Genomic DNA, 11,572 nt, shown 5'->3' with positions numbered 1-11,572 from the left:
TGAGACAGGATCTCCCTGTAGCCCCAGCTGGCCTGGAACTCACTATGTAGACCAGGCTGGCATTGAACTCACAAAGATCCACCTGCTTTTGCCTCCCAAGTGCTGGGACTACAGGCATGCGTCACCACGCCCAGCTATTTATTATTTTTATGTGTATGAGTGTTTTGCCTGCATGTATGTGAGTGCACCGATGTCATGCAATGCCGTGGAGGTCAGAAGAGGGCGTTGGATTCCCCTGGAAGTGTAGTTAAGGATGGTTCATAGCCGCCATGTGAGTGCTGGGAATTGAACCCGGGTCCTCTGCAAGAGCAGTCAGTGCTCTTAACTGATGAACCATCTCTCCAGCCCCCTATTTATTATTTTTATTTTATGTGTATGAATGTATTGCCTGCATATACATATGCTCCTGTGTCATGCAATGCCTGAAAAGGTCAGAAGAGGGTGTTGGATCCCCTGGAGCTGAAGTTACAGACAGTTGTTAATCACTGAACCATCTCTCCAGCCCCAGAGATACAGGCTCTGTGTGCTAGTCCTTCCTAGTACCATTTCCTGGGATTGTGAGCAAGTTCTGCCAGACATCTCACTTCTGTCCTACTCAGTGGAATTATAGCCCATTTTTATGATCCTCAATAGGAGGTAGAAAGACTGGTCTTGGGGTTACACCGGATGAGGAGGGAGAGGATGGGCATGGAATGTCTAAAGGCCTCGTGGATTAGAAGGAGGCTTCGATGAGCATAGCTGCAGGTCTGCCTGGACTGAAGGGGCAAATGTGTATAGGGGGTGTATGAATATGTATGGGGCAGGTGTGAGTGTATGTGTATGTGTCCTGTATATTTTATATGCACAGGGTATGTGTTATTTTGAGTGTATGGGGAGTGTTGGTGCTTGGTCTATATGTTTGTGGGTGAACATTTGGTTCACATGTGGGTGTGTAGGGAGAGGTTTCTATAGGTTTGTGTGGGTGGGCATGTATGTGGGATTTGGTGCTTGTGTGTGCTGGGGGTGCATGGCCATAAGTGTTCACCCAGGCAGGTCTTAGGACAGCCACCAGCAGCTGTCAGTTGGGGTAGGTGAGGGGATTTGGCTTCTTAGAGCACAGTGTACTGGGGAATCTTGTTGATTTGGGATGGCTTATTGTAGTAGATTGGATGTTTGGAAATTAAGCTGATGGCTTTTAAGTGCTGTCAAGGCCACTCCCCAGGTTTGCTTAGCTATTCAAGGGACTGGGAGGTAGGAAAACTATTGTGGTTCTGACAGTGGTGACAACCCCTCTAGGGTCAGGGTGCTCTCTTATTTGAATGTCTCTAATACCCAGTCGAGGCTTGGTAGATGTTCTTTTTGGGGATCAGGGAGCTGGGTAACATATAGCACCAGGGGAACAAACAGTAATACATGTTGATAATGGTGAAGGAGGAAGAGTTACTCTGAGGATCTCAAGCGGAAAGGAGGGCCAGCATGGTGTGGCGTGTCCTTCCCAGTTTTGCTGAGGGATAACGTGAAGGCAAACCCTGAAAGCAACGTGGCTGGCTGAGTCAAGGACCTCTTCAGTATGGGGACAGCAAAATTATAATCCAGGGTGACATTAACTATGATAGGACGATGTCTACTCTGCTCTGCAGGCACCCCAAGGCCAGGCTGCAGAACAAGGCCCCATATTTGTTTAGACAAATATATAACGCTTACTGTTGGCCAGGCCCTGGGTTAGGTATTGAATAATGGATGATGACATATCTGTCCTTTTCACTGCTGTATCCCTGGTCCCTAGCCTAGCCTCTGGCCCCTAGTGCTCAGTAAGTTTGGGCTAAAAGAACAGATAAACAGGACACAGTCCATTCCTGCTCTCTGGTACCCCCTCCTCCCCTGCCCCCTCTTCCAGACACAGACTGGTAGTGTGGTTGTTGACCTTGGTGTGGGGCCACCTGGGTAGGATGGTGACTGTATCTTTGCATTCTACAGGCTGGATGGCCCTAGGGAGCCAGATGTACGAGATGGCTTCAGTGCCACGTTTGAGAAGATTCTGGAGTCTGAGCTGTTGCGGGGCACCCAGTACAGCAGCCTGGACTCCTTAGATGTGCTGAGCCTCACTGATGAGAGTGACAGCTGTGTCAGCTTCGAGGCCCCCCTCACACCCCTCATCCAACAGCGGGCCCGAGACAGCCCTGAGCCTGGGGCTGGGCTAGGCATTGGGGACATGGGGCCTGAGGGGGAGATGGGGGCAGCTGGTGGTGGTGACAGGGAGCTGGGCAGCCCCCTGAGGTGCTCCATCTCCAGCAGCCGCTCAGAGAATGTCCTGAGCCACCTCTCTCTCACGTCGGTGCCCAATGGGTTCCATGAAGATGGACCTGGGAGCCCAGGAGGGGATGATGAGGATGATGAGGACGCGGACAAGTTGTTGAACTCAGCCAGGTGAGGCAGGGCCTGGGCTGGGGCTTGGGGAGCCACTGAGCAGGCAGAGAAGCTCAGATTCAGAAGCAAAGGATATTGGGGTGACCCGGTGTCCAAGGTCCACAAGCCCTCTCAAGGTCATCTTGTCTATCCTCTGTGTGCAACTTCCCATCTGGCCCTGAGGGTTTACTCAGCTCTTCTGCTCTTTTTGCTCAAAAGGGCTCATAGGGCTGAGCTGTGGGCACAGCCACATCTGATTTCAACAACCTGCATTTCTGGGAGTTGGAGTTAATGCCCCTCCTGCTGCAGTGCAGCATCTTTCCCTGCTCTCGTCCCCGGGTGGGATTTCAGAGGATTGGGATGCCGTCTCAGACTCACACGGGGTGGGGTCTCTGATCCCCTCCTCTCTGTGTGCAGTGATGCCAGCTTCAAGGACAGCCTGTCGGACTCGGACTCAGAGCTAAGCAGCTCAGAGGGGCTGGAGCCTGGCAGCACAGATCCACTGGCCAATGGGTGCCAAGGTGTCAGTGAAGCTGCTCGCAGGCTGGCCCGCCGTCTCTACCACCTTGAAGGCTTCCAACGCTGTGATGTGGCCCGGCAGTTGGGCAAGAAGTGAGTGGGTCTCTCCACCCCCTACCCCAGGCAAAGCAGACCTGCCACTCTTCTTCAGCCCATAGGGCATGAGGGTGACTTCTTTTAGAGATGGCTGGTGCTGGGGGCTTCCACCAGGCCTTCCAGGATACCTCCTCCTGCCATTGTCCTCATTCCTGACCTCGCCCTAAATCTATTTCCTTTCTGGGCTGTTCCTAGGAGGGTGGTTGCTACCAGGGATGTGTGGTGTAGGCCCCTCAGGGCTGGAGCAGAATGGGGGATGTGATTATGGGGTCATGAAGGGAGGTAGTGAGGACAGAGCAGCCTGGCAGGGCTAGAGTTCTATTCAGTGGGGCCAGGTGGAGGGGAGAGCCTGGGGTGGATTGGGGGGGGGGCGGTAAATGTCTGAGACCTGGAGCTCTAGAAAGGGTATCTATCTGGCTTCTTTAAGCCCTTTTGCCTATTGGGACCAACTCTTAAAAAGTCCCAGAGCACAGGATATGGTCTTCAAAATGGGTACAAAGGATACCAACCAGGTGGGAGTTCTGAGGGGTTCGTGGCCCACGTGGGATGTGTATGGCACAGACCAAGTGTCTGAGGACAGTGTAGCCCCTGCCTTGGTCTATCCACAGGGTTTCTATCACTCTGGAAGGCTGGGGAGTGGGCACAATTGGCCACCTTCCTGTGCTGCTCACAAGGCTAAGGGAAATGATCAGAGCCTAACCCAAGTTAGGCTGAGATGAAAGCTTTAAGCCTCAGTTTCCAGATCTTCCTCTTCTCCCTCCTGTCTCCTCCACCCTCTGCAGCTTCCTTGTCACTCAGTCCCCCAGGGTTCTGCCTAAAAGTCACAACTTCTATATCTCCTCCCTGGTGGGCTGAACACCCCCAGGACAGACTAACCTGAAGGCAGACAACCTTTCAGCTTGTGGAGGGCTGGTCTTTCCAGCTTTCCCAGGGCGCCCTCTGCAGGTGCTGCGGTTCAGCAATTTCTGTTGTCACACCTCCCATCCACAAAGCAAAAACATTTTCCCCAGCTCTGGAGCTCAGAACGCTCAGGTTTTCTGCCCTGGGTAGCCTTTGATTTCTCCCTCTTTCTCTTCTCTTAGCACCTCCAGATTGGTTCTTGCCCCACCATGGCCCCTTCAGAAACTTCCCTTTTCAAGGTCACTATGGGTTTAGAGTGTTGGAAACTGGTGGCCATTATCCAGGCCACCTTAGGAAGCGTTGGCTCAAGTGGCCACTCCTTTCAATTTCTTTAAGTTTTTCAGTATAAAAATTCCACAATACACAAATGAAAATAAATAATATAACAAATCTTCACAGACCCCATTGTCCAACTTCAAAGTAATTTTTTTTTTCTGAGACAAGGTCTCACTATATAGCCCATGCTGGCCTCCAACTGTCCATCCTCCTGCCTCAGCCTCCCAAATGCTAAGATTACAGGTGCACTCTCACACACAGCTCTCAGCTTCAACAATTTCTATCATTTCCTCTATCAATCATCCCACAGATTTTTCTGCCTATTTGCTGGAATGTTTGAAAGTATATACTAAAGTATATCTTTGATAAGAATTTTTTACAGAGTTATAATTTCATTACAACATACATCTAACAAAATTAACAAAAATCCATTGTTATCTCTAATATTTGGTATATTTAATTTTCTCTGTCTAAAAAGTATTGGTTTGGTCAGGCATGGTGGTGCAGGCTTGTAATCCTTGTTACTTGGGCACCTGAGACAGGAGGATCACAAATTCAAGGTCTGTGTGGGTTACAGAATGTGTTTAAGAACTCTTTGAGAAATTTAGTGAGACTCTGTATCAATAATAAAATAAAAATATGACTGGTCTGTAACTCAGTGGTAGAACAGTTGCCTTACATGTATGAAGCCCTGGGTTCCATCCTTAGTACCACCACACACACAAAAAAATGTGTTCAAATCAGGGCTGGAGCAAGATTCACAAGATTCATGCATCTGGTACTCTGTGTCATAAGTACCATTTAGTCTATAGCCACCACCAGTCCTCTCTATTTTTTTCCTTCCTTTGTGTGTGTGTGTGTGTGTGTGTGTGTGTGTGTGTGTGTGTAGTGCATGCATGAATACATGATTTTGTGTATCCACAAATATATATGAGGAGGCCAGAGATTGTCACTTTCCACCTTATTTTTTGAGACAGGGTCTCTCACTGAATCTGGAGCTCACTGATTGCCTAAACTTGCTGGTCAGTGAGCCCTGGATCCTCCTGTCTCCATCTCCCCAGATTGGGACAATAAATCCATGCTACCACATCTCACCTTCTATATGGATGTTGGCAATCCATATTCAGGTCCTCATGCTTGCAAGGCAAGCACTTTACTGATAAGCCATCTCCCCAACCCCCTCTTCCTTCTTAAGGGCCATGTATTAAAGAAACAGAACCATTCATCCCAAGGAATTTTCCACATTTTGCATGTGGATGTAACGAAGCTTCATATAGTCCTCTAGTTTCCTGTAAATGGGAAGGAGAGTTTGAGCCTTAATTGGAATCAGGAGGAAATTTGTTTTAATTCTTCATTCCAGGCTTTCTGAAACACATTCTTCCCTGTCCCCGAGGAAGGCACAGCCCTACCCCTTCGGCTGCAGTTGCTCAGCTTTCTCACTGGCTTTTCCTCAGTTGGGACCCTTAATGCGGCTGTCTTCTGAGCTCAGCCCTGGGCTAGTAGACCTGACTTTGCACTTAAAAATTATCTATTTGTTGATATATTTTTAATGTATGTAAGTGTTTTGCCTTCATGTATGTCAGTGCACCACATGTGTGCAATGCCTATGGAGGTCAGAGAGGGTGTTAGATTCCTTGGAACTGGAGTTATAGAAGGTTGTTAGCTGCCATGTGGGTGCTGGGAACCCAACCTGAGTCCTCTGTGAGTGCTCTTAACACCTTTTTTGTTTTGTTTTGTTTTTTTTTTAGGCAAGGTCTCATGTATCCCGGGCTGGCTTCAAACTCAATATGACCTTGAATTCATGATCCTTTTGCCTCTACCTCCTGAGTGTTAGGATTACAGATGTGAAGTACTGTGCCTTGTTTTATGTGGTGCTGTAGAGCAAACCCAAGGTTTCCTGCATGATAGGCAAACATGCTGCCAATTGAGCTACATCCTAGCCCACCTACACCTTTGAAATTCTTTCTTTTTAATTAATTAATTAATTAATTAAATTTATTTATTTATTTGTTTATTATTTTGAGACAGGGTCTTACTGTGTAGCCTTGACTGGCCTAGAACTCGTTATATAGACCAGGCTGACCTCAGATTCACAGATACCCGCCTGCCTCTGCCTCCCACCTGCTGGGACTAAAGGTGAGCACTACCACGCCTGACGAACTTTTTTTATTTTTGAGGCGGGGTTCCATTATGTAGCCAGGCAAGCCTCAAGCTCCCAATATTCCTACCTCCTAGTGTTTAGATGACAAACAAGCACTGCCTCCAGCTTGCTTGCATCTTGTCCTCGCATGGCCTCAGCTCCCGCCACTGAGTTGTCTCTTACAGGATTACTCTCACAGGGACTCACAGTCCTGACCTTGCCCTGAACTCTAGCATCTCCACCTTCCCAGTTAGGTCCATATCCATCTCCTCTTCTGGTGGTCTCTACCTCCTAAATGTTCTCATCTCACCCACCGCTTTTCTGGATGCCTGCACACTCCCTATGGGTCTCTACTATATGACATGTCCATCAAGCCACCAGCAGGTCTGGAGTTACTTTCAGACTCTGAAGTCATTTCCTGATCCTTCTGTGACCTGACATCCTGTCCCTGCCTCTTCTCTTGTGGCCCTGCTGGTAGCTTGATGGACATGTTATATAGTTTGCTCTGTTGGGAATACTTGTCACTACCCCACCTCTGCTTGATTCATCGGGCCAGCTCTTATTTACTCTGAGTTGGCTGAGGCATCATTTCCTAATCCTCCAGGCTAAAGTTGATCTGTCCAAGATGAGTGAGTGCAGCGCAAGGGCTGGGCAGATCTGGGTGGGTGGGGAAGGGTACTTTGGGCCCCACTTCCCAAGTACCTTCTGTTGTTCTGACATCCATCCTGGGACTTGGACCCTGCTTTTAATTGACATCCCATGCTTTCTTGACAGCAATGAGTTCAGCAGGCTGGTGGCTGGGGAGTACCTCAGTTTCTTCGACTTCTCAGGCCTCACTTTGGACCGAGCACTCAGGTCAGTGGGGTTGAGATGGGACAGCGCCCATAGGCAGTCTGGGCAGGATGTCTGGATTCTCATTCCAGCTCTGTTTTAGCTTGTAGTGTAATCTTAGACAAGCTTCTTGACCCTTTCTGGTGCAGCTGTGGGGAGGGGTCCCTACAGACAGCTGTAGTCCAGCACTCTAGTGAATGCCAGCTACATGGTGGGTGCTGAGGACTTGAAGGTGGATGTGTAGTCTTGACTCTTTAAGATAGGAAGGGAGGTCAAGGGTTTGCCTGTGTGGGGCATTTCTTGCCTACTAGATGCTGTAGGCCTTTATACACCTGGTTTACTTTGACAGTAAAGGGACTTGATTTCAGCTTTCTAGTATTTGGACCTCAGGAGGTATAGGATGGGTAGATGTAGCTGAGTGTCAGTAGATGGATGCTAAACCAGGTCCTTGGAAGGACAGATGGCAGTCTCTGAGCTAAGGGTGGTATCTTCAGATGCTAGGCCCTTTTGCTGGATTCCAGATGTCTCTTATACTTTTTAAAAATGAAGTTTCTATTATTTTCAAAAGATTTACTTATTTGGGGGCAGGGCTAGAGAAATGGCTCAGTGGTTGAGAACACTGACTGTTCTTGCAGAAGACCCGGGTCAAAATCCCAGCACCCACATGGCAGTAACTCCAGTTCCAGGGGTTCCAACAGCCTTTCTGTCCTCTGCAGGCACTGCACAACACAGGTGTACTTACATACATGCAGACAACACACACATACACATGAAATAAAAATAATAAATAAAATGTTAAAAAGATTTACATATTTTGCAAAATAATTGAAAAGGAACATGGGATGTGGTCCTAATCTGGGTAGTGTTGGCTGAGGAGAGGTGGCTCTGAAGTTTGTGTTGCTCAGGGCTGGCTCAGGGGTGAAGAGCCTCAGCTTTGCCTGCCATGTCATTGGGGCCACTCCCCTTGGTGATTTCCGAATCCTCATTTTTCTACCTCTGTGCAGAAAGGCTGCCCCTCTCAAAAAAGTCCCTCTACTTCTCCAAGGCTTTGTGCTTAGTTTTGCAGCCCTTGACCTTCATATCTTCAAAATATGTGGTCATGTGCTTACTGCCTTTCAAGTCTCCAAATTTGTTTTGCCAGCCCCATGAAATGACCCAATGTCCTGCCTCTTGCCTGAGCACTTTGACAGCAATCTCTCCAGGGAAAAGGCAGCCCATATCTGTCTGGTCTTCTTCACTCCAAGATCATGGTCCTGTGGTCTTCACTGCTTCTGCTGTTATTTGATAGCTTAAGGAAATGTACTGTCACTGTTCTTATGGGGAGTGTTGGTCTTCCTCAAGCTATCTTGAGCTGAGCCTCAAGGGAATGTACCTCAAGGAATGAGGGAAGTCAGAGGGAGAGTGTTTGATTGGGTTAGCTCATCTTAGAGACATGGGTGCTGGGCGGGGGCGGGGGCTTGTATATTGCATCACTGGAGTGAGACTGCCTAGGTCCAGGGGAGACTTGGAAGGTACTGGTTGTGAAGAAGAACCATGGCAGTGTGCTAGCAGCCTTTGGTCCAGTGGTGTGCAGGCTTCTATAGTGGGTCAGGTGGGTGAGGACAGGCCTGAGGGTGCAGTGGTGAAAGTGGGGAAAGATGGGTGTGAGAGATTGCTGAGGAGATAGATGGGGAAGAGATGGGGAGAGGGTGGGCAACAGTGGGGCTGACAGACTCAGGGGCTCTGGGATGCACTCTGTAACCTTGAATTACATTTCAGAACCTTCCTGAAGGCCTTCCCACTGATGGGGGAGACTCAGGAACGTGAACGGGTCCTTACACATTTCTCCCACCGGTATCGCCAGTGTAACCCTGATGACAGCACCTCAGAAGGTATAGCACCTGCCCCCCTCCATTCTTCTCCTTCCCTGTCCAGTAGAGCCCTGGCCTCCCCAAACCCTTGCCTACCTGCCACTTCTGTCCTGCAGGCAGGCCTAGGTGGGCTATACTGTGTGGCAAACAGGTGCTCAATTAAGATTGAATGAATACAGTTGGGTGTAGTGATTCATGCCTGTACTCCCAGGACTTGGGAGGATGAGGCAGGAGGACTGTCTGGAGTTTGAGAACAGCTTGGGCTACAGAGTGAGATCCTGTATCAAAAACCAAAACAATAAAATGTCCAGTGAATAATGGATGACACGTGGAATAGGTTCTGACAGCTGGACATGAGACATCACTTATTGCTGTTCCCAGTGCCTGCCAAGTCCTCCATCCTAGAGACTCATTCTTTCAGGTCTTCACGCTCCCTTGCCCCAAGTCACAATGCTGACTCTTGGTGAGGTGGAGGTGGTGGTCCTGATGTGCAGGTCAGGGTCTCCCAGGGGCAAAACTTGCTCTATGGATGGACCTGAGTCTTAGGAACTGAAGAACAAATCCCCCTAATTGCTAATGTAGGCACATCACCTGGGACCCAGAACCTTTGCTAAGTTTAAGATTCAAGGTGAATTTGGCTGCAGAAGGTAGATATCTGGCCCAGAGCAGGCCTGGGGCAGTAAGGGTCCATCTGAATGATGGGGCATCCTGACTGGGTACAGGCAGCTGACTGAGTACACTGGGATGGGAATCAAGCATCACCCTGGTTTTGTCCCTGAGGTGTGTGGGGCAGGTATTTGGCCTCTTCTGTCTTCATGGTTGGTCCTCTGGGGAGACAGGCAGGTGGCTGGGGTGGGAATGAGCTGGGTCCTCACACTGAGAATGCCACTGTCTCTGATTTAGATGGAATCCACACGCTCACCTGTGCATTGATGCTGCTCAACACGGACCTGCATGGACATGTGAGTTGGGGGTTGAGGGAATGTACTCTTACTGACTCACTGGCTCCCCATAGCCAGCCCCCCACTTCTCAAGAACTCTTGCTTAGGAACAGTGTTTCTTCTAACACACCTGGGAGCTGGGCACCTTGCTTCTAGATTTGACCCTGTCCTTTTTTATCTACTGGGACCTGTCTGGGTTTCCACTCCTAAGAAGGGCATTGAGAGCAATGAGGTACACTGGTGTTTAGTGTTTAGGGCATGGTAAACAGATGTACAGTCAGGGTCCCTCTGAGGGACAGGATATCCTGGCCAAGATCTCTGTGGCATGTGGGTGACTCGGTGCACTTTTGTGGGGTCCATGCCTCTCACTGCCAAAGCCTTCTTCTTTACCTCCTCCAAAAGTCCAGTTGTGGTCTGGCTGAAATGTCATGCCCCAGGCAAGCTGGCCTTTACCTATTAAAGGATAGGTTATCGTTACCCCTTTACTTATTTCAGGCTAAGGAGTGGAGGGACAGGTGTGAGGTGGCCAGCTAGGTTGCCTCTAGATTTCCCATGCTCACTAATCCCTTCTTCCTTCCTCTGTTGGCTATGGCTGGCCCTGGGCTCTCTTGCCTGCCCCACCTCAGGTGGTAAGTGCAGTGGTGGTGTGCATGCTCTGTGTGCTTAGATTCGCCTCCATCCACCGTGTGTGTCCCCATCACACCATCTGCCCCACCCAACCACCACCATCACTCACCCAGGGCTGGTCAGAGTCCCTCCTGGGAGTTGAGTGTATTTTAGTGACTCAGGGACAGTAGGCCAGTATGTCTGGTCCCAGAGTCAGCCATGACAGCCTAGGCAATATGGGGTGAAGAAAGATCTAGGATAGACCGGACTTCACATCCTGCTCTTGCCTCCATGGGGTAGCTGTGTGACCCTGAGCAAGTCCCTGGCCCTCTCTTGAGTCTCAGGCTCTGCATCTGTTGTGGAAGGGAGGATGCCTTCCTCCAGTGTCTTGGGCAGGACTGAGGTAGTAGGCTACTTCAAGTGTCAGGGCCCTACCCTAGTCAGGCTTTTGTTATAAACAATATTACCACCTAAGAAAAACAGTAGTATTCCCTGATATTATTAAAACCTAAATAATGGCCAGTTTGTGGGCAGAGCCTTGAGGCTGGGAAGCCTGCAGCCTGGTGGCAACTGGAGTGGGTGAGTTTGAGGAGGTGCAGCCTGGCCTGTGCTCATGGGACATGGGGGCACTGGCCAGGGGAGGGCTGAGGTCTTATGCATTCATTAGGAAGAGCAAACCTGTGACAAGTTTTGTAGTCAGCTTGGGCCTGACTGTTGTATTGGATGGAGAGAAGGTGTGTGTGTGTGTGTGTGTGTGTGTGTGTGTGTGTGTGTGTGTGTGTGAGAGAGAGAGAGAGAGAGAGAGAGAGAGAGAGAGAGAGAGAGAGAGATATATCCCCGAAAGTTTTGCCACAACAAAGGAAATTATTATCAGAGCTCATCTCAAATAAGCCACAGGGGGGGAGGAACATCTTAACCAGCCATCCAGTCCTGCCTGAAAACCAAAACAAAAGAAACTAGACTAAGCCAAACCAAAACACACTTCTTTTTTTGGTCTTTTTGAGACAGGGTCTCCCTGTAGCCCCAGC

At 49.4% G+C, this 11,572-nt stretch overlaps 1 protein-coding gene across 2 annotated transcripts in view; it reads left to right on the top strand.

Annotated features, from left to right (window-relative positions):
- The window catches only part of Psd2 (pleckstrin and Sec7 domain containing 2), a 52,640-nt gene that overhangs the window by 13,602 nt on the left and 27,466 nt on the right, over positions 1-11,572 (top strand). The window contains exons 3-7 of one of the 2 annotated variants that reach the window (XM_017800919.1): positions 1,957-2,406; positions 2,803-2,997; positions 7,091-7,171; positions 8,906-9,018; positions 9,901-9,961. In XM_017800919.1, coding sequence (XP_017656408.1) covers positions 1,957-2,406; positions 2,803-2,997; positions 7,091-7,171; positions 8,906-9,018; positions 9,901-9,961 — 900 coding nt within the window. The remainder of the gene's footprint in view (positions 1-1,956; positions 2,407-2,802; positions 2,998-7,090; positions 7,172-8,905; positions 9,019-9,900; positions 9,962-11,572) is intronic. The other variant, XM_008844281.2, reaches the window with a different exon arrangement.

Source organism: Nannospalax galili, unplaced genomic scaffold (genome assembly GCF_000622305.1).
Source record: "Nannospalax galili isolate Female #2095 unplaced genomic scaffold, S.galili_v1.0 scaffold760, whole genome shotgun sequence".
NCBI lineage: Eukaryota > Metazoa > Chordata > Mammalia > Rodentia > Spalacidae > Nannospalax > Nannospalax galili.
The sequence above is the reverse complement of the archived record's forward strand: the minus strand, read 5'-3'. Positions and strand labels throughout refer to the sequence as shown.